The 23,258-nt window shown below is 36.3% G+C and overlaps 1 protein-coding gene across 1 annotated transcript in view; it reads right to left on the bottom strand.

Annotated features, from left to right (window-relative positions):
* The window catches only part of LOC104909884 (activating signal cointegrator 1 complex subunit 3-like), a 51,501-nt gene that overhangs the window by 10,694 nt on the left and 17,549 nt on the right, over positions 1-23,258 (bottom strand). The window contains exons 4-5 of the mRNA XM_031552526.1: positions 22,459-22,609; positions 16,717-17,300 (exon numbers count right to left, since the gene is read on the bottom strand). Of these exons, the coding sequence (XP_031408386.1) occupies positions 16,717-17,300; positions 22,459-22,609 (735 nt within the window). The remainder of the gene's footprint in view (positions 1-16,716; positions 17,301-22,458; positions 22,610-23,258) is intronic.

The following is a 23,258-nucleotide window of genomic DNA, read 5'->3' as shown; positions in this document are numbered from 1 at the left end:
AAGAAATCTATGCTGGAGATAAAGAGAGACTGGGTTTGAAGAGCAGACATGTTTCTGGCATTTTAAACCCATAACCCAAATGCTGTTAATAATTTAGTATGACTGCAGAAAATAAGGTTAAGTGCTGAGTAACATTGCAAGCTATTTAAAAAAAATTAAAAAAGGTTGGGTGCAGGTCTCAGATCACAGATACTCAGAACATAAGCCTTTCAGCTCAGCATAGTAGGAAAAAGATCTGTATAATCTTGTTTGGACAACTTTGTATGGCCCTGAGAGGAAGTGGCACAAAGTGGTATAACTCTGTAGTCCACGTCCTCATCATGTTATACACATTATTATACATTATTCTGGTATGAAATGTCAATATCCTAGATCCTGAGAGGAGGCAAAGGAATTTAGCAAAAATTGTCAGCTGCCTTTTTATTAAGTTATTATGAGGCAAACTAGACAGCAGCCAACAGTTGGAGAGGCTGTGTATCGGTCAGCACTATCTTGAATACCAGCCAAACTATTACGTCCCTTGAAGCAGTAACACATTGCGCCCAAAAGACAACCCTGAATGTCTTCAATAAAAGTAGCAGATGACTTCAGCTACTACTCAGTGACCATGAATACACAGTTGATGTGATATATGGTCACTCTCATTCGTTTGAATGATTTTTTTAAATTTCATTTTATGTGCACAGCCTTAATATCTGGAAGAAAGTGTGATAAGTAATCAATCTAGGAACCAGAAGACAAGATGTGTCACACTGCATTAGAATGGTGAGGCATGGTCCCCATGCTAGTAATTTTTACTGAGTATATGCTAGTTATATAGAAAAGGCAAGGAAACACAGATCTGCAGAAAGCAGTCTATCTACCAGAGCACCTAATAAACAAGAAGCTGAATCTCAATGATACATACAAAGGAAATTATTTTTGGGTCAGGCTTAGCCATAAAAAGTCCATCCATACTGTTGAACTTAAAATCTTGTAGCTGTATTGAACTAACTATTGTAATATTAAAAGTAATATTCACATCACAATTTTACAAGCTACAATTTAGAAGAGGTCTTAGAATAATCATCTCCCTACGCTGACCTCAAATATGAGGTAGAGAACCATGAACTCTGTGCTTACATGAAATTATCTCCCACTCAAGGGCATCTTCTTGATTTCTGTCCTTCTGTGAGGCGGGAGGGAATTCAAAAAGTTCCAGAAAGTTTTTTTTTCAACTGCAAACAACAGGCCAGGAAGAATCCTGTTGCCCTGCTTGAGTCTGCATACTATGTGGGTCTGCACCAATAAATGAAACAATACCAACCAGGGCATCTCCCTACACATGTACACAATTTTTTTCAGTACCACATCACTAAATGCAGGTGTAGCAATGTTAGGTCTTGTTCACAAATGATTGTTTTTTACAAGACAAATTTTGAAACAGACTTGCAAAAATCCTCTCCATAGCATGGTCTCAATTTTCATCAGTTCTAGAAACTACTTAGTAACTGACAAATTCTTCATTTAAAGAAGTATAGAGAAACTTCAACATTTTTCTTGGACTAGAGGCTGCAAAGGCTGCCTTGATTAAATAACAAAAGACTTATTTTTTGAGTACACAGCCTAGCACACTAATTCCACCTAGAGAGAAGTGATATTCTAATTACACCAAGCCTTTCTACCTAGCAGACTTGTATAGTCTGAGCAAACTCAGCCTAACTGCCTTGCATCGGAATTAAACAATGGATGAGCACTTCCAATGCTTCGAGGATGAGCTGCTGAGTATTCATGTGCAGAACACTCAGGGATCACTATGACAGAACAATGTGCCTGTACAGCAAACTAGTCATCAGACAGCCTCAAGCAAAGTTAAGTGCCAGCTTCATAAGGGGGAAAGAAAAGTTCCCACTTGTCACAATAGAAGTCCTAAAAGACCCTATGTGAAAGGAGTTGGGTTTAAATTTTTGGATTTCACTTTGTGGATTATGAGAAAAAAAATAATAAATTAAATACAAAGTCGGAAACTAGAAGAAAATAACAGCAATATTCTAGGAGTACCATTAAAATAAAGGCAATAAATAAACTTCTTATTTATAAGACAATACACGGCTGATTAAAAAAGGTTTTTATATAACACTGACTTTGGGAAAGATACATGGAAAGATAATGCACTGATAATAAATTCTTGCATGACATTCAACTTCTGGTTACTTTGTTAATAAACTTGCAGAGCAACAAGATGCACTGGAAAGGTGGTTTACGCATTAGACATTTTTAGATCAGCAATACAATAAGTGGTAATAAATACACAACCAATTATTCTTTGCAATAGCCTCTCTTCCATATGTTGGCATTACCCTCTTATTTCTGTATTTCACAAAGAAAAGTTTCCAAAGAATAAAATACAAATTTCACTGCAACTACACACTTGCACAAATGCATGAAAGAAAAAAATCCAGAAGGAATATCACAACATGGTAATTTCACAGACTACAGGTACCAGGCATTAGGAGCATGAGACTTTTTTTTTTTTAATCAAACTGAAATCTAAAGTTAAAACATTGAAATTGATCAACTACAGGGAAAAAGAATGGTAGTTATCTTTTCTTTTGGAAAGAAATAAAAATTGTATTTCAGTACACCTAAATGGGCCTAAAACAGTCATCTTATTCATATAATTTCCTTTTTGTTCTTGTTATAGATATCTCCTAAATGTTCTTACATAAAAAATAGCATAACTTGAGACAGCATAATTCTAAAATATTTGTTGAAAAGCCACAAATGTCAGACTATTGATTTGCCTTTTAAAAAGCACACCTTGAAGATCAATTTCAGTGTAGAAACATCTGCTGCTATAGGATTCCTTAAGCTAGTATCTATCTTCAGTGGTATTCTGGGATCAGCTATTTATCAATTTTCAAAAAAACCCCAAACCCTAAAATTAGCTAATCACTGCATTTGAGAAGAATGGGCAGCAGGTGCCATTTCTAACTACTATAGGCTCACTTGGAATTACTGAATGATTATTTGTAAAGATGCTACACAGATGCTTGGTCATCCTATACCTCTGCTATCAATTTACAATCACAATGTACAAGGATACACCAAAAAGCTGAGCATCTATCTCATGTTGCTTAACAGAGGTGGATGACAAAGAGTGACAAGCAACTCTAATCCCAAAATCTAGATCCCTCTCAATTAGAATAGTAAAGTCTCAGTTTTAATATTGTCCAACGAAACTCGACAGTCCCGGCCATCTTCCTCCGGGCTGTGCTGTGGAAGACCATAAACCCCTGCAGATATTGGTGAGCTCCAGGCTCTGCTTTCCAGCACCAGCCTTGCGATGTGCCCAAGTGGGCAAGAAGCTAAAAAAGGCAAGATTTTACCCGAAACACTGCTTTTGGGTTATTTTAGATGCAAAGAAGTGCTTCAGTCAAGGCAAGATGAATTTTAAGCTTAGCTTACCATGGAAAAAAGCCTACAAAAATCACTGTGATTTTTCACAAGTGAACTACCAAACAGGTTTTGAGCCCCTGGTTACTTCCAAATTCAACAAATACAAATTTTCAGAAACAGTAAGTAGCCTGTAAAGAAGATCAATCCAAGCCATCGCTCTTCTTCCCTTTTTATTCTATGAATGACAGCAGAGTGCACCAACACAAACTCCATCAGCCAGCAACACCCTGCGGACATGGGAAAATTGAAACCATGGAATACTAAGAGCCACAGGAAATCCAGATACATGAATTTTAAGACTCAACTGTCAGTTTGGGTTTGTTTTTTTTCCCCCCTATAAAATGATTTGGTAGAATATAATGTTGTATCTCTAGTTAACTAAATCAGCCTCCATCTTCCAGGCTCCATCTGACCATGTCTTGCAGACCTTGTGAGCCCTTATGTCTCTATTTGTATTTGAAAAGAGCATCTCAGCATGAAAAGAAACTTTTAGGCAAAAATCCTATCAACTACAGGGTGGCTCACTCTAGAAGCAAATCTCATTATGTTTAATGACATATTGAAGCTGATTCAAAAGTTACAATTAATAGATCAAGCCTCATGCTACCTCAGAGATATAACAGGCGCTCTCACAGTACAAAACTTCACAAAAGTAAACGAGTTGATAGGAGAAGTTACTGACAGAAAGGAGATCAACCAGCTACTAATACCAGGATGAACCCTAGCATCTCCTGGCTCTCACTGTGGCTTTTTCATCATTTCTTATGTTCTGTACTCAAAAAAAAAACAGCACTCAAACTCTATTCTTCAGTTTGGTTTCTTATGAAGGGAGACAGCATGGACCTGTTTTTACAAAAAGACAGTTTCGTGTCATCCTTGAGGTTTCAACAGTTCTTGGACATCAACAGAGCTGTATACGTCAGACTGATTTCAAAGAGAAGGCTGAAACTGAAAAAGGATAAAACTGTAACAAAAATAACTAGATTATTTTCTCTGTATCAGTGGTGAACAGATAAGCTTTATGGTCAAGAATAATGACACCCAAGCTTTGCAAAAATCTTAGTAAATTTAATAAAATTTTAAAGAAAAGAATAGGAGCTTGAAAAGGCAGACTCAAACCAAGTTAGAAGCTTTGATGATAAGATAAAGATAAACCACCACAGGGGTGATCCATATATGCATGTACTTTCTCATAATGGGTACTGCTCTCTATGAACAGGGAATAAATTTTGTGATATGCTAATTTGTTAGGGCAAGAATGCCCTTTTACTGAACAAAAGGGAGAGCCACTTTGACACTTAAAAGCAAATACATTTTATGAGACAGGTTGATCTGAAAATAACTCAGATGCAGAAGTACATGTGCAGACAAAATTAAAAGATACTGCTGTAGGGTCATGATACAGTGAGGAAAACACAGATTAAGTTACTTCAACGAAGTATAATATCCAAAATTTACAGGTGATGTATAACATGACCTCACAACAGAACTAGTGCTTTTATTGATTTTTAACTAATAAATATTTTCTAGGAAAGACAGCTTGCATTTTGATTATTTTTTTCTGCTTTGCAAAGAAATTCCTATACTAAACCTCTGCGTGATGGTTTTTAAGATGACAAACCTAACAAATTAACTTCAATTAATGGAAGCAACACAACAGTAAAACAAATTGAGGTTGTCCTCAGTGAAGACTCAGGCAAAACTCTCACAGCCTCTGAAGACAAAAGAGGAGATGACAGCAGCAGTAGTAACAGAAAGTATTAATCTAAGTTATTAAAAAAATTATTCTATTATTTACTCCTGATCTTTACTATGTTCCAAATACAAAGGGACTTGAAAAAATTACTAGATATTATTTGCTCCATATTTTCTAACAAAATTCTGATCTTGTATAGGTGGGAATTCATAGTCATTTGTGAGCAGTCACAAAAGAACCCTAGATAGACTTCCTAAATAAACAGCTCACTTTATAGTTACCAGTAGAGTAGCAAAAATCATTGTTAAGGCTGGTTGAAGAAGTCTTCAAGAGCAGAAGATGAACATTTCTGGAAGTCAACATAAGCCATCTCTAACAAGCAAAAAAACTTGATTCGGTTTTTAGGTAACATTTTAACCACCACTTTAGCCTTTAATACTGGGGGATGGGAAGGACACCAAATTGAAAGACAAGTGGCTCAATAACAATGAAAAATTAGTATGAATAGAAGAAACTATGTGACAGGTCAATTTCCATTACTAAGCAGTACTAGGAGTCTTAGCTACGCCCTACATAAAAATGAATATTGAAAATTTATTGAAATAATTACTCCTGTTTCTCAACGTTTGCTTAAAACCCTCACAGGCAACTGAATTCCCATATCCAAATTGAGCAGAAAATTTATAGCATCTGGAAGCTGTCTGTGCAGTATTTAAAAAGCCAGTGCATTAACACAATGATTTTCAAATATCAAATTGGTCATAATATTAACTGAGAATATAATGAAACTTTATGGTTTTGGATTTGAAAACCATCTCACACAGGCACACAATTGCTCTAATAGTTCTGAGTTGATGATGATGCACATTAGTTAATAATGAAAATTGCTATTATTGCAAAAGCTATGAGAGCAACAGAATTTGAAAGTTAACTAAAAGTCTCGATGAGGTCTCGCCTCACTAGTAAGAACAACCAGTATTTACAAAACGTTTGTATTATGCTGTCATTATACTGCTGTCCCCTTCATCCGAGTGCCTTTTCCTGTAAGCCACAGTCCATTGATACATTACACCCACACTAAATATGTTTATATTACTGCTACTTTTCATCAAGCCAGACTGGTAATTATTTTTTCACATTTCATTTCCTCAGTTTTATTTCACATGCTACATTCTACACTACTCACCTCCTGCAAACACTTTTCCAATTATTTTTTAGCACCTTCTATATGTAGCAACATTGAATTCATTTGATAAAAACTGTTCTCCCTATCAACATGTGGTGCCCTATTAACACATTCTCTACCTCAGACCAGCAATGAAATACAGTTGTAATACTGAAGGTGACTGGCAGTGCTTACAAATTAATTTCCTTACTATGAGATAGAAACATACAGACCTTACTAACCTAAGTCACTTTTCCATTTTGAATAAAAAGTAAATTTTTGTTAGAAGTCTTATGCATTTATTACTACATTTGCTTCATCATTTGTTCAAGACTATAGTTTAACCCAGTGAATTTTACTGTGTTAACAGTTAAAATCAGTTGAGAGTTAACCAGCGAGTCTGTATCCACATAAATTCCTTTGTGGGAAAGTCTCATAAAAACAAAAGGTAAGATTTCCCAAGGCACACAGAAACACACATTAGTGAAATCCAAATTTTGTATTGGTGTTATTTTGCTGACTTGGAATGTAATATAGCAGCTGTACATGTACAAGCATTTCAGAATTCACTTTGGAAGAGTGAGTAAAAACTTAAGTACATACTAATACAAGTAATAAAATCAAAACTGTTTCAAATGGAGAACAAACATCCAAGTTATTTTTTTGATGCTAGGATTTTCTGCTTGAGGCTTTGTGTTTGCTATTACACGTCTCAAATGATCAGCATTCATCACTTTAAAGTTCTGCTCAGTTTTCAAAATATATTCACTTTTCCTCTTTCCTCCACTTTGGACAATCAAGTCAGCCACTTTCCTTTTCACTGTAGTTCCTGGTTAATTTGAACTTGGAGCATCAAAGCAATCACTAGTATTCCAGAGCATCAAGCTTCTGACAAGTGGCTTTCCAGTGGCAGAACATTCACGTTTGATATTTGTAAGAGCCAAGCATTGTGAAGTCTGACAGTTTCACTCCAACAAGCAGCAAAAAGATGCTTTATAGTTTGCTTAAAGAATTGCTTTTTCAAGGCAAAAATACAAGGAAAGAAAATCACATATATACTTTCACAACTTGCATTTTTCTGATGGGGAAGCTAGGTTTGTAGCCAGGGGAACATCCACACAGTGTGTGCAAATCAAACTCTGCTTGCACTCCAAGCCTATAAAAAGCATTAGCCAAATACTGAGTGCAAGCTGATTGCTCAGCATTTTTCTCTAAAGCATCTCTCTTGAGCCTGCATAGCATGCCAGAAGTGCTATCTCCAAACCAGCCCCTAACTGTCACACAAGTCCATAACAAATGAAATGAGAGCATTCTTTACAGTCAGTATTATAACGCGAACTGTGAAGAGGTCAGAGCTCTTAACATGAATTACATATTCATACTGCTCAGGGAACAATACAGACTTGAGAATTATTAACCTGAACTCAGGCTTTGAAATAACCAGAGTCTTTCTTAGGTCAGCTGTTTACTTATTTTTCTTTACTGATTTTTATTTTTAAACTAACAGCAAGAATGTATAGCTTTTACTTATAAAATATTAATGCTAAAATTCTTACTGCACTTGAAAGCAAGTATTTCAGAGTGCACAAGAAATGAGTAAATACTGAGAAGAGTGCCTGCAGTGCGTCCTACTGACAAAAAGCACACTAAATCACTAGTAGGAAATAAAGTCTGTACATTGGCTTAGTCTTATTCTCAAATAATGTGATTTTGTGTGAAGCTACATATGCACTTTCATCGCTTAAGTAGTAAGTATATGTAAGTGCTGGTTTGATTTTAAACTCTACAACATGCTTTCTTGCTGAACTGTATTTCATTTAATTTCACAGCGTTACATCTGTTTTAGCCTATACATCAAAAAAAATTGAAATGTTCATATAAATAATGTTAGGCTTTTCAAGGATATTAGAAATTTTGTCTTATAAATTAATACTGTATTAATTTTCTCATAAGAGAAAAATGACCATTACAAACTCCTGTTTATTTCAGGAAACGAGATGAGCGATTTCCCTGAATAACAAACATTCATTTATAAATACCAATTTAACACATCTGTAATCAAGGTCACTTGACAATGTAATTGCAATACAAGGATTATTTATTTCCTGTACATTATAATTCATTAAATTACTCATAAGGTTAAAATACAAGTACTTTAAAGGTTTCCTCCATTTATTTATGAAGTGATTCTACTAACAAGGAATCTGTTGCAAAACAAGAAGTTTCTGACCTTCAAAAAATGTATTAGGCTAAGAAAGAATTTACACTTCATTTTGAATCAGGAGCAACAAAAAGAAGACTTATTTTAATACAAAATTAGGAATATACTTGGACTGGATGGTCTTAGAGGTCTTTTCCAGCTTTGATGATTCTATGATGCTATGAAAAGATTTCTCCAGTGACTTGCATTTCTTCAATTAAAACCAAAGAAAAACAGAATGGAGGAAATTGGAAGGAAACTCCAAAGATCACCTGGTCTTCAGGGACGGAGACTCCATCATCTTCTGACCCACACTCAAATGGAAAGAAAATATGATGTTTACATGGAATTTTCTGTATTTCAGTTAATGTCTATTGCTCCACCACAAAATCATAGAATCATAGGATGGTCTGAGTTGAAAAGGACCACAATGATCATCTAGTTTCAATCCCCCTGCTACGTGCAGGGTCACCAACCACTAGACCAGGCCGTCCAGAGCCACATCCAGCCTGGCCTTGAACACCCCCAAGAGATGGGGCATCCACAATCTCCCAGGGCAACCCATTCGAGTGTGTCACCACCCTCTCTCTGTGTGAAAAACTTCCTCCTAATATCTAACCTAAACTTCCCCTGTCTCAGTTTAAAACCATTCCCCCTTGTCCTACCAATGCCCACCCTCATAAACTGCCATTCCCCTTCCTGTTTATATGCTCCCTTCAAGTACTGGAAGGCAACAATGAGGTCTCCCTGGAGCCTTCTCTTATCCAAGCTAAACAAGCTCAGAACCCTCAACCTTTCCTCATAGGACAGGTGCTCCAGCCCTCACATCATCTTAGTGGCCCTCCTCTGGACCTGCTCCAAGAGCTCCACATTCTTCCTGTACTGGGGGCCCCAGGCCTGGATGCAGTACAAAAGCCGAGTAGAGGGAGGACAATCACCTCCCTCTCCCTGCTGCCCACCCCTTTTTTAATGCAGTCCAGAACACAGTTGGTCTCCCAAGCTGCAAGCTCACACCGCTGGCTCATGTCCAGCTTCTCATCCACCAGGACTCCCAAGTCCCTCTCCACAGGGCTGTTCTCAAGGAGATCTTCCCCCAGTTTGTATAAATACCTGGGATTGCCCCAACTCAAGTGCATCACCCTGCACTTGGCCTTATTGAACCTCATTAGGTTTTCACGGGCCCACTTCTCCAGCCTAAGTTCCTCTGGATGGTTTTCTTTCCTTCCAACGTATCGACTGCACCGCTCAGCTCGAGAAGAGTCTGGCTCCAATTTCTTTACCCCTCAACATCAGATGACATTGTTCTCATCCCCAGACTGACTATCCCCAGCTCTTGGAGCCCTCCTCATGCTCCAGATACTCCAGTCTTTCATCCCTATGTCCCTCTGCTGAACTCATTCCAGACAATATTCCCACCAGACTCCACTCTAACCTTTCAGTTTTTACTTATTCATCTTAATGCTCAAAGCAGAGCAATAAAAAAACAATGCATCCTCCAAAATAAAGGTAATGTAAGTCACTCCAACTGTACCCTTTGTAATGGTCAAACTATAACGTCATATACAGTTACTTTTCAATTATAACTTCAACTTTGGGAGGCAAGGAAGGAAGCTTTGATCAAATAAGATGAGAACGCATCAGCTACAGAAAGCAATAGTAATCCAAGAACTACAGGACTTTTTGAAAAGTCATGATAGCTGAAGGTGAAATTTAGACAGTTCCACAAAATGTCCTTTCTTTGCAACACCGTGAGGGAATACAGCAAAAAAACAGTAACGAAGATTATCCAGTGAACTTCAAAGAATTTCATCTATTTTTCACAACAAATCACTTTATAGAGTAATGAATTACACAATATGAATATGCATATCAGAAATTCATTCAGTAGCCAATATTAAAGAGATAAAAAACAAACAAAACACCATAAACAGAGGCTTTTACACACACACACACACACACAAAAACAAAAACAGTGGTAACTAAAGGGCTCATAGGGAAAAAAAACATGACCCATTGACTACTATGCTTTTTTTTTTTCTGACCACAAGTAACAAAACAGACCAGTCACAGTTCACCATGAATGATGTGCCCTCAGATTTCCAAGCTGCAGTGAAAGATTTGTCCACTGTACTTCAGCTTAAATCTGAAGAATTTCTAAAAAAAAAAGTCACCACTGTAGGCTGAAATACAGAGTTTTCAGACATAAAATTCCATTTCCTAGTAAAAAGAGTTGTTTGAGCAATTGGAGTAGTTTAAGTAATACAAGACATTTTCCCCATGTGCTAACGCTGAGAAGCAAGAACAAAAAAAAGAAGACACATTTACATCCAAGTTTGCCTAACTTGAGGAAACCCTATAATTAGGAATATCTTCTTATTTCCTTTTTCTTCTTAACACATCACCTAATAATAGCTTTATATAGAAATTTCCTATTCGTAAGGGACGATGCAAGTTTCCAGGAAGTGATGATGCTACGCTAGATTTGTCTGAGTAGATTGCAAAGACAGCTTAAAAGATCATTACAAGGATGGGTGAGGGAAAGCACCCTATCATCTCCTGCTATATTTCTTTTAGTTACTGGCTTATATCCCCACATCAGAGAACAACTTAAGCATTTTTAGCTTAAAAGTCTCCAGGCCTGTTTACCATTCTGTTCTCCACAGACCTGCTGACTTCACTAATAGCCCCTTACCATAACTCAAATTTCCCATTTGAGAGGGAAATTTTGAATCTTGATTACTCCCTTCCAAGTCTTAACTTCCAAACTGTTACTTTCAGTAATTTTAATTGAAATTTAAAATTGCAGTTCATCTCTAGCTAAAGAAAAATATTTCATTTTGCATTAAAGAATAAAGTAGTTAAAAAGGAAGAAGTATCGATGTGATCACTTTTATATCCAAGCTAAAAACCAGAAAGTTCCCTGTCCTTGTAGTCTGAGTACAGAATGCTCTTTCAGAAGTCTTCTAAAACTGACAAAGGAACTTGTAGTTCAGGAATACATGTACAAGTCTAACACCACTGTGAAGAGAGAGAGAGAATTTGAAAAAAAAATGAGATTTTCAAAAAAAATCAGAGATGCAGATAAATGGAAAATTGCATAAATGCAGCATGAGTTTATTAGAGATACGTCAGTTGGTTTAACACTTCATTGATCTAGAAAGTAAATAAACAATAGTTGTCTCATATCCAGACTTCTTTTAAAATAATGCAGCATTCCACATGGGTACTTGTTAAGTTCAGGAAGCACTAATACAGTAATGAGAAGTTGGCAAGGAACTGCCTGGAGGATAAATGAAAGGAAAGGCAGTGTTGAAAATATAAAGTTCTTTAATAGTCATTTTTTAACAGTTTAATGGTTTAAAAAATGAAAAGGGACAGTTGTAGCACATGGAAAGTTACAAGAACAGCCCTCGATAAAGCCAGATATCAGATAACAAGGGCTTGTTTTAAGCACTTATGCACCAAGATTGCAGAGCACTCCGTAAGAAAGAAACTGGGACAAAGTTTTCCACATTCTTTGATTAATAAGCCTTCTCTTATTTTTTGGTATTGTCTCACTGACAGGGAAGTGATGAAAGTCCCTTCCAGATCCTGTGAAGCTTTATATAGCCTTTACTCTCCTTCACTCTTCTCTGCTCTTTCAGAAAGGCTGCTGGCAGACACAGAGAAGCTTTCTACCAGATGGCTGATTGAACAAATTAAGTTCCCCTTGCTTTTGATCCCAAGAGCATTTACATGTTAGATCCACAAAGCATATTAGCAGACACTCATGATGAGTTTAGAGTAGAGCAAGACAACATAGATGAACTCAAGCAGAAAAAAACAAACCAGTGTACTGCCACTGGTGACTAATGCAGCTAAAACAATGTTAAAAGGCAGAAGTCACAGAAACAACAGAGCTTTACATAGCAGAGAATGAGGAAAACTGTCTAAAATCTTATTCCTACATCAGTCATTCAGAGAAGCAGAAACACCACAATGGAAGAAAAAAAATTAACACACAACACTATTTTTAACAAAACAGTAAAATAATGTATTAGCTTCTGTTCCGAAAGAAGCGTGAAAGAGACTGATTTTAATATTAAAGTTACGTACAATTAATGAATGTACAGATGTTATGGTATAGCAGAGAGCTTGGCTACGTAGCTGTTACACCAAAGCAGGGAACAAAAAATGATAGGTACACTCACCTATACCCTGGGCACGCTTGGAAATCTTCAGTGGAGTGGATCTCCAGAGAGATCCTTCCCCACTGGCAGTCAGCTCTTAAATGGGTCTAGGAGAGGTGGAGCCAGGCTCCACCCCTTCCGGCAGCACAGGTGAATTGCCCTCACCTGTGCTCCCGTGGCTGACTCATTGCTCGCCTCAGGTGATCAATCAGAGGTTCAGGCCATGAGTTAGCAGTTCCCATACACATTACAATCACCTAGCTCTGATTATGACTGTATTAATGAATGGCTTTATATAGGGGCATATTTCTTCCCTAACAGGAAGAGATTTTGCCCAATTCTTGACTACTTTATTTTGACCATATCAAATCCATATTTCCTACCTTGGACACTTCTGACTTCAGGTGTACTTCATTTTGAGGTGAATGTTTCTGACCCCTGGAGTAAGGCCCCAGCACCTCCAAACTCCTCATAACCATCTTTGGTCTCCTACTGCAGTTCCTTTCAAGTGTTTATGACAAGGAAGAAGCCAACTATCAGTTTTCAGAATGATAAACTCTGAATTACTCTTAGAAATTAAATAATGGGAAATGTTTGTTTCCCCATTGTGAGATTTTGCAGTATGGTGGGATTATATTTAATTGATGGAAGTCCTGGAGCTACAGATGAAAGACAGGTTGTAATGCAAAAGTGCCAGTGCTTCTTCTGTGTAAGATTTACTGATCCTCTGCCAAAAAATGCAGGCACATACTCATCTTTTTAACAGAGGGGTAACACACATTACTGGATACAACCAGCACACCCTCCACCCATCAACTCCTCTTTACTAGGGGTGGTAAGCTAGTATTACTGTCTGCCCTGGGGTTTCTCCCTCAGTTGATATTGGTGGTGGCCAGCTGGCAAGATGCCTACAATCACCCCTTAGTATCATGGCCACATGTTTATGTGTGTATATATATATATAATACCAGAAGACAATAAAGCATCACGAATCAGGATAAGCAAGGTCATTCACAGAAAGCAAGGATACTTATTTACAGCTACAGTGTAGTTTCTCAAAAACGAGTTTCTTCTAGCTAATTGCAGAAGCTGCGGGAAGTTTACTTGTATTCATAAGCTAACATGAGCCCTTTCTCATGGGTTAGTTGCCTGTTCAGGTTGTGATACGTATTTTTCCACGCACATATTGCCATTTAATGCAGAGAGCCAGAGATAGTCACAGCCATAAAGCAAACCAGAGAAGCCCAAACAGTGAACTCCATGCAACTTACTTTATAGGCAAATGAACATATCACATCATATATGCAGAAAATAGACATATGTACTACTCACATAAGACACAAACAACTATTTATAATGAATTTTTTTTTGCATTACTGTTCTCCTTTTTCACATCATAGCCCAGTATTGATCCAGTCATTTATAGATATTTTAAAATTTTGTCTGGAAAATAACGTCTAATCTAATACAATCACTGACATTAATGTTTCTTATCTGTGAAAATTCTTTCCTTACGTTGAGATAAATAAATTGGACAGGTTTCTATATTTTTGCAATATAAAATAGATCTTAACATGACTTGGACTCCAGTGAGGGTTTTTTCTCTAGTAATTTCATCTCTATAGGATATTTCTCTCTGTTTTGTTATCATAAACGGATAATATATCTGTGAGTTACTGTAAAAACAGAGACAGACATCTCCAGACTACCATTCAGAAATACTTTGTAGATAAATTATAACAAGAGTTCACAAGACAAAGGGATGTAGCCTTTGAAAATATGAGAGTATAACCAAAGTGGTACTGAACAACTCAAACTTCTTCCCAGTTATTCTGGAGGAGTTAGGGACATGTTACTGAAATGCTCTCAGATGCCTCAAGCTTTCATTCCCAAGAGTAGAAACAGAGTATGAGAATTGAGAAATGCCTGCATACTTTCTTTGAATAATAACTAAATAAACAAAATCATCGATAGTTATTGGGTTAAACTCTATAGCTCTTGAGCTCTTCCTATTTTTAAATAATGATCTTGTTATCACATCATTACCATTTCATACTCATCAACAGGATCTGACACAAAGAGAATAGCACACTCCAGTATCTGTCATTTAGTTTCACAAGACTGTGTCTCCAGTGAAAAGCTAAGTCATTTCAAGTACAATAATCAATTTTCCTCTAACAGTTGCCAGTGATGCCAAATAAACAAACTGCTCCAAAGGAAGTGTGGAGTCTTCTTCAATAGGGACTACAAAGAACAAGGTATTACTTGTACCTCCCCAATCACTAGAACTGAAAGCTGCGCAGTGCTGGAGACAGAAGGGGATTTCAATTCCTTGTAGAGTTCATTAAGTAGATAAAACAAATATGGGTGTGTCTGTCCATACACTACAAAAACAATATGTCACTCCTTGAAATAAACTAAAAATGCTCAGCTTCTTAATTCTTAAACTTGAAGATCAAATAAAATTGTCCTTGAGATTCAATTCCCCAGTATCCTCACCACCAGTACATTCCTCATTAGCAACAAACAGGCTATATGGAACCTTTTTAAACAGAAAAACAAACAGAGAAGGAACCTGTTTTAAAATATGCAACTGTATGTTACCAATATGAATTTGTATTTACAGGTAATTATCCTTCCACATGAATAGTTTTTCCTTCTTGGTTCATAAGTAAAAACGTACTTTGTAGAGCCTAGAGACTTGAGAATGTATTTAACACCTTGATTAATATAAGATTTTCAGTATGCATGATCAAACGTACCATCTCATATGATGGATCTATGACCTTGCTTTAGAAATGGATTATGGTTTGAGAGCACCATCTGCTCATAATGCTGCCACCAGCAACACTGCTGTAGTAAAATAAATTCCCGTGTGAAAGCAAAATCCGAAGTCGATAAGAAACTTTAAGTCATGATTGCTTTTACAGACAGCACAATAGAAATGCCTACTACCCTTTAAAAAAGTGATCGGTTTTGAATCAGTCTGGTATCTCTTCACATGTACCATCCCCAAACCATGCAGTGAGCAGTGAATTAATGAGGTGTTACAAGGCAAGGCAGCATGTTAACCATGTTTGTACTCACAACAAGGAAAAAACTTCTTAAGGTTTCAGAAAGGTACAGGTGAGGTGGGAGAGCAGAATTAAGCAGAATGGAGAGAAAATATATATCTTAATTACTAAATATTCTTAAAAATCCAACACAAGCTACAGATTTCAGACAATCAAGTGAGACTATTTTTTCCTTTCTGGAAAGGCAAAGAAAAAAAGCGAAGCCCTGCTAAATAAGCTTCAAAAAGCTACATATACAATAACAAAGAGCACTTTTTTATTATTTAATCATAATTCCTGCAGCATCACTAAGATAGAAAATTTGTCAGAAGTGGTTGGAAGATAGCAGGAGTTCTTTCCAAATCCTATTAAAAAATAGTGTTCTCCTTCCGTACGTTCATCTTTCCTGTACACATCTTCAAAGCCTGTTTGCTAGTCTTTAAACATCCTTCCCTTTCTACCACTATGCTTATACTTCAGCTGCAGCCTCCCAGAAACTGTGTTCTGTCTGTCAAGTTCTCCCTGCTTTTCTTGTGATAAATCCTCCCTACTTCCTTATCGAAAAAAATATTAGCACCACCTGTGCAATCCAGCACATCACCTACTTCCTTTCACTTCTAGCAACAGGAAGGCTCTGAAAACTTCCCGAGAAAGTTTTCTTTGGTGCAGATTTGCAAGTTCTCATACTTTTATATGGTAGTTTAAAAGAGCAATTGCTTAGAAAGAAAGTACAGGAAAGGTCAGCAAAAAAAAAAATAAAATAATAATAATAGCCTGTATGTTATGAGGAAAAAATTTTTTTCTATTCACAAAAAACACATGCTGTTTTCACCATCTGTCTGGTGGATTGAGATTGCTGCCATGAATTTTTTCTAGAGACAAAGCAAGCATAGATAACACTTCAGTAGTATGCTCATTGGCATAATCTAATACGAAATAATCTGGAATTTGTGCAACATTCAAATAGATACGGTATAGCTAATACTCTACTGTACCTCATTTTGAAGTTCATCACCACTCTTTGGAGAAGCAAGCATCTCATACAAAGTACAGCAGAGATCTTCTGTTGTTGGTCCTCCAGGGGTACCACCCTGAGATTCATTCAGATATTTTCCAACTTCAGACCATAAAAAAGAATCATCTACTTTTCCCAAAGACTTGAGATCAGACTTCTCATTGCAGCAGTTCTTTAGATGATCCAGCTGATTATTCAGAAATTTCTTATAATCTAAGCTTATAATTCTTTGAGCATCAGCCTCACCATTTACAGGCAGCTCCTCAGAGTGATCCAAATCGTGCATGTCAAATGAAAACACTATATTTTTACCAAAGAACACTGTGTTATCACCATTTTGCTCCTCAGCCATCTGTATGAGGGCTGTAAGCTGTTCTTCAGTGAAGTGAGAAGCAATCCGACATGTGGCATTACAAGCTGCAGTAGCAGATGATGATGGAAATGGCCCAAACATCTGCTTGATGGCCTTTGTCTCATCATGACCAACACATTCTTTCCTGTGAAATGTCTTAAAGAGAAAAACAGCTCCGCTTTCAATTGCTTCTTGTCCATTTTCAGCTCCAACTGTTAACAAAAACAAATGTAATTTTATACACTTCAAACTAATTCTCATTCATTGCTTATAACATAACTGTACTCAATTTCTCGCAGGTCTCATCAACAAAGATGTAAAATGACGACCATAACAAGAAGTAGCAATTGTTGCAAGCTACTGAATTATAAAATGCATGAAATAGTAAAGCATCTGTCTTCATTACCCCTTCTACTTATTAGAAATTCATATTAGGAATTACCATTGCTTTCTTACTTTTCCAAGAGAAAAAGCATGCCTGAGTCTTACATTCACACTAGTGTATTTACTGGCTTTTTAACGGCAACAGAATTCTGTGTTGAAACAATGTTTATTCACTGCCTAATCTGAATATTCAAACCAGACTAAACATACAGAACTCAGCTGGAAATTACTACATTCTTGCTTCTGGTACTACAAAATGCATGTATATTACAAAAATTATCCAAAGAAGTAAAAGCAAATAAATGTGTGAATTTAATCTTACTGGCTTACTTACAAAAGTCGTACTGTGCAACTCTAAAATAATATAATTAGAGAAAAGAATGAATTTACCTTTCACATAAATATTCTCAGAAGCACTCAAGGAAAATATAAGCAAACACTATATTATTAACCTAAGTGTCAGTTAGAATGAAAAAGACAATGGGTAAAATAAACAAAGACAGGCAGCATGATTTTCTTTTTCCCTCCTTTTCTATTTTTTTCTTTTCTCTCCCCTTGAATGTAAGAACAATATGCGTAAGTTTCTCCTATATTTTAAAAAAGTGCTTTAAGAAGCCAGGCAGACTGCTCCACCATTTTCAGAAAACTAGCATTTCTTACAAGATTTCATAATTTTTTAAAGCATCTTAAAAAGCTTAATGTCAACAACTGCTATTTTCAAGATGCCTTTATTTGGTCAATTCAGGATTGATTGGCATAACTTCAACAGAAAACAATACATTTCAAGTGAATAACACCTCCAGTGCTGCTAATTCAAAAGAGCTGCTAAAGTAAACTACTTATTTTTAAAAGCTCAATATTAAATTAAAAAATACCAAAGCTGCACTTCCTGCATAATTAATTAGGTTATTTTCTTATGAGTACCCAAAACAGTGTTGTACCTTACTCTATTCTGCTGTCCAGTTATGGTCCTATGTATTCAAGTAACCAGAAACCTAACAAACAACTTCACTACTTCTCTTGAATTTCACTAAAGTGAACTATGAAAAGCTGAGAAGCTCATTAAGATATTTTGGGTTGTATTTACATAATAATTAGCTATCCAGATTAACTACATAAAGGTAAATGCACACACATTCAAGATGTGTGTAAATACTTCTCAGTGGAAATGAGGTGGTTTACTCTCCTTGTTTATCCTTAACCATAAAGGAATTAGTTTCTGATTTATTTTTTTTTTTAACTTGAAAACTTACCACCTAAATTGGGCTGCACAAACTGCACTCATATTCGTAATGTAGAAATACGTACCCATTATTTTACAAGTTTCCAGTATTAAAGCAGAAATACACCATATTAAACAAAAAGAACACTAGTACTGAAAGATTCTTCGGTTTATTTAGCGCTAGCTCTCCTATCAGTGCCTCCTATTTTGTGGAAACATCTCCTGAGAAAATAATTCCTCATCCCTCCAAATATATGTAGATAAATAAGCCAGCAAACATGGCAAGTGACACTACTCTTTTCTGTTTTCTCTTTTAAGCCATTCACATCATTTTGGTTACTAATATTTTCCCTAAGAAGTAAATTAATATTTCAGTATCCATTGCCTAGGATGAGAGTTTATTTCCTTCCAATTAAACAAAAACAGCATGCAGAGACTGTACATCTCCAATGATGATGGTTGGAATATTACTGTCCATTCATTTTGTGCCTCAGTCTCTGTATTTTTTTCTTCTGGTCATATTACATGTTTGTTCAGAAGCATCAAAGCTGATGATTTTGTCCTAACTCATTCTAACTAAATAATCATGCATTTATTTGTTTTGCCCTTTCCTTCCATTACAAAAAAAATTTACCACTATGTCTTTCAATATGCTCTATTACACTCAACCCACCATTAAAGTTTGGAGAAATATAATGTTCTCACATAAAATAATTTTGTTCCAGCAAAATGAATATTAAAAAAATAAATATCACACAGCTAGTATATGTTTCTGTCATTAAGACTGCAAATACAAGTCTGCCAAATTATTGTCATGGATAGCATTGTCAGCTAAGAATATCAGATACTGATTTTACTTATAAACTTATTCTTTTCCACCATCCAATATTTTGACCTACCTGCTATACCTCATACGGTTTTATGTTTTCTATTACAAACATGAGAGTCATATTTGTCAACCCTAACTACATTTTACTGTAGAATCTCTTACAGTTAAACTGTAACCAGTGGATATTTAAAACAACCATGCTGATCTTCTCCTCCACTTGTCCCAGGTTGCTTGTTATGAATATAAATATTCAGAATAAAAGAAAATGACACTGACAAATCTCTCTCCAGCTCTAATTCACAGTTTCTTGGGCCAGAGTGGTCCTTATTTAAATCTTAGTTTTCCTCTCCCAGGTAATTCTCACATTTAAGTAGAATGTGTGTCTCACAAGCAGTGCTTCCTCAAAAATGCATACTGAGTTTTAGGTTACATTACTTACAAAAAATAGCATAGTATCTAAAACGAAAACAAATACGAAAACTATATATTTCACTGGCTAAGAAATGAAAGCCACTACAGGACAGCTGTTTGAATCACATAAAAGAAAATGAATTAAAGGTTCACCAAAATAAAATATTTTACCTATAGTAATGAATTATAATTCCACAATAGACTTCAAGTCTTTTATTCATTTTTGTGATAACTTTTAATAAAATCATATTCCTGTTGGAAAATGTCCTATTCTTTACTCTCAATCTGTAAGGATGGTGTTAAGACAGGTAGCTATGTAGCAAAACAATAGGAAAAAGAGGTAATAGTTTTAAATCAAAAGAAGTTAGGTAGGTAAAGAGGAAATTCTTTGCTCAGACGGCAATGAGGTACTAGAACAGGTTGCTCAGAGAAACTGTGGATATCCTATCCCTGGATGTGTTCAAGGTCAGACTGGATGGGGCCCTGGGAAACCTGATGTAGTGCCTGATCTACTGGTTGGCAACCCTAGCTGCAGCAGGAAGGTGAAACTAAATAATCTATAAGGCCTCTTCCAACCCAAGACATTCTGTGATTCCAGGAAAAGTGGGATCCAACTGGGAAAAACTACAGAAGGATTGTTTATTTGAAAGGCTGAATGACAGTAAAAAAGCATGTAATGAGGAAAGAGAATCATAATATTTGGAAATGCAGTTTGGATACCGCAGGGGTAATCGTCAGACAACTTTACAAGTGATGACCACAAGCTAGAGTGGAACAATGAGCCAACCTATTTTTCTGACCATAGCATGTGTTCCAATCCTGGTAGCATGGCTGTCTATATTTGCTCATGAGGGGACATTTGGGACAGATAGGTCAAGTATCTCCCATAGCACCACTTCAGTGCCTGTTCCCAGTTTGATGATGTTGACATTTTCCTAATAGCCTAATCCTGATCGAGAAGACAGAAAGAGTACCATTTAATAAAATGATATCGGTAGTATGTTATTAAAATGAAGTGCTGAGAGAAATCTCATTAGCATCTCTAAATTCTTGAATGTGTTGCTAATACATTTCAAGTCCATGTGTGCAAAACAGGAATTTAAAAAAAAAAAAGCAAAAGAAAAACAACTAAATTAATAGCTATATTAATTCTATAATCACAGGATTCTCTCCTTAACCATCACACCTGTGTCTGAAACTTGTATTTTCTATTACAGCACAGCAATAAACATCTCTTAAAAATTAGTAAAAGAACATGAATTGTGTCAACAATCTCCAAAGAAGTTAAAAAGATAACATTTTCTTGATCAATTATCACTACAGCTGCCCCTTTTCTATATTTGTTGGAATAAAGAGCTGATTAAAAAAAAGCAAACAAAACATCATTTAGAGTATGGAACAGATGCACAGTGAAGTGTCCCATGAGCCAATCTGATCTCATGTCAGATTCAGTGATTTTTTTAGTTTTTTTTTCATTCTGATTTTATTTTTTTAGAATAAACGTAGCTACTTCTCCAAACAAGTTTCATTCCATGAAAGGCATCATCACGATAGCCACAGCATGGGCACTGAGAAGTCAAGGCATTGTTGAGCACAAGCATTCTGCACAAACAGAAAATAGGGCACTGAACTGGGAGCTACCCTTGGACTATATTTCAGTTGGACATTTGTCAGTAAGTCAATTCTTATCTACTAAGCATAATTAGTAACACACCAGATTTTTCCTACACCCTAAGATGGCTCACATCACATCTTGCATTACTTTCCTCCAAACCTCACTTATCACCAATGCCAGCTCAAAGACATACATCAAACAATAGATCACTATACTGACAAAGAGGTGGCCCTTCCTACAAGTATCTCTGTCTCAGGAAGACAGGTAGCCATACGCTTAACTTTTGGCATGAAGAGGTTAAATTCTCCTACAGCACAAGCTCTACCGTTGTGTTAGAAAAAGAGTCAAATTAAAAACAAGTTTATAAAAATAACAAATTGCCATGTTTATGATATGGAAGGAAAGAACCACAAAGCAGAAAGTTTAGAACACGTGTATCTTCAGATGAATTTAAAATGCTTGTCAGTGACTTGAGATACATTTGAAATTTTTCTTCTGATAATACACTAAAGCAAAAAATTCATTCACTGCAACCAATTTTCAAGATACCAACCCTGTGGAATTAAAGCAGCTAACACCAAGACTCTTCTTTCTTCAGTATACTGTCACGACAAAAGAAGCTGTTGCTTTTGCTTACTTATGGTGGATTACAAACCATAACACATCATATAACAGTGCTATCAAAAAACAAGAAAGGGCATAAAAACAGAATCACATTTTAAAATAAAACAGAAGATGTAGTTGTGCACATAGTTGTCAGATTAAACAGAACTTCAAAGATACTTCAGAGCAAGACTGGAGTTAAAGTAGAACTGAAATTGTAACAGTATGAAGGTATGCAGGCAGACATCATCTTAAAACAAAGAGCAAAGAAATTAGCTGTAGGATAATTTGTGAATTAAAACCTACCTATTTGTTTTGCTGCTTGTAATATAGTTTTCAAATCACCATTTACAGTTTGGTATTCTTTTTTGTCTAAATTGTCATCAACAAACTTTATTATCTTCTTCCAAGTAAGATCAGATTTCAGTAACAGTTCTTGTTGTTTTGTTCTTTTTTTCTGAAAATGCAAAATATTTTAATATTTTTACTTCAAAGTTATATACAGTCGTTACTTTAAAACAAACAATAACAAACAATGACAAAAACAACTTGACTGAAAGAAACTCCTTCCAATTGCACTCAATCATTATGTTGTAACAACAGCAATTCATTTCCCTATTACCTATTCTTTACATACTTGAGCGTCAGGAAGGAGAAAGATACATACAGGCTGCTTTACCCAATCCAAGGGAAAACACCTGAGAAAGCTAAACTTTTGCAACTTCTAAAGAGATCTCAGGCTACAGTTAAGGTTGGAAGGGGCCTCTGGGTCCATATTGCTCAACACCTGCTTGAGCAAGGACATCCAGAGCAGAGTGCCCATGCCCATGTCCAGGCAGCTTCTGATGCCCTCCAAGAAGACTTTCCAGCTTCTCTGGACAATCCGTGCCACTACTCCATCATAGCACAGAAGTACTTCCTAGAGTTTAGAGGGAATTTCCTGAGCTCCAGTATGTGCCCACTGCCTCTTGTTTGGGGACTGTGCACCACTGAACAAAGCTTGGCTACGTCCTCTTTGCATCCTCCCTTCAGCCATTTATAGACATCGATGAGTTATCCTGAGACTTCAGGCTGAACAGTCCCAGCTCTCTCAGCCTCTCCGGATG

Source organism: Meleagris gallopavo, chromosome 2 (genome assembly GCF_000146605.3).
Source record: "Meleagris gallopavo isolate NT-WF06-2002-E0010 breed Aviagen turkey brand Nicholas breeding stock chromosome 2, Turkey_5.1, whole genome shotgun sequence".
NCBI lineage: Eukaryota > Metazoa > Chordata > Aves > Galliformes > Phasianidae > Meleagris > Meleagris gallopavo.
This window is presented reverse-complemented; position numbering and strand designations above follow the sequence as displayed.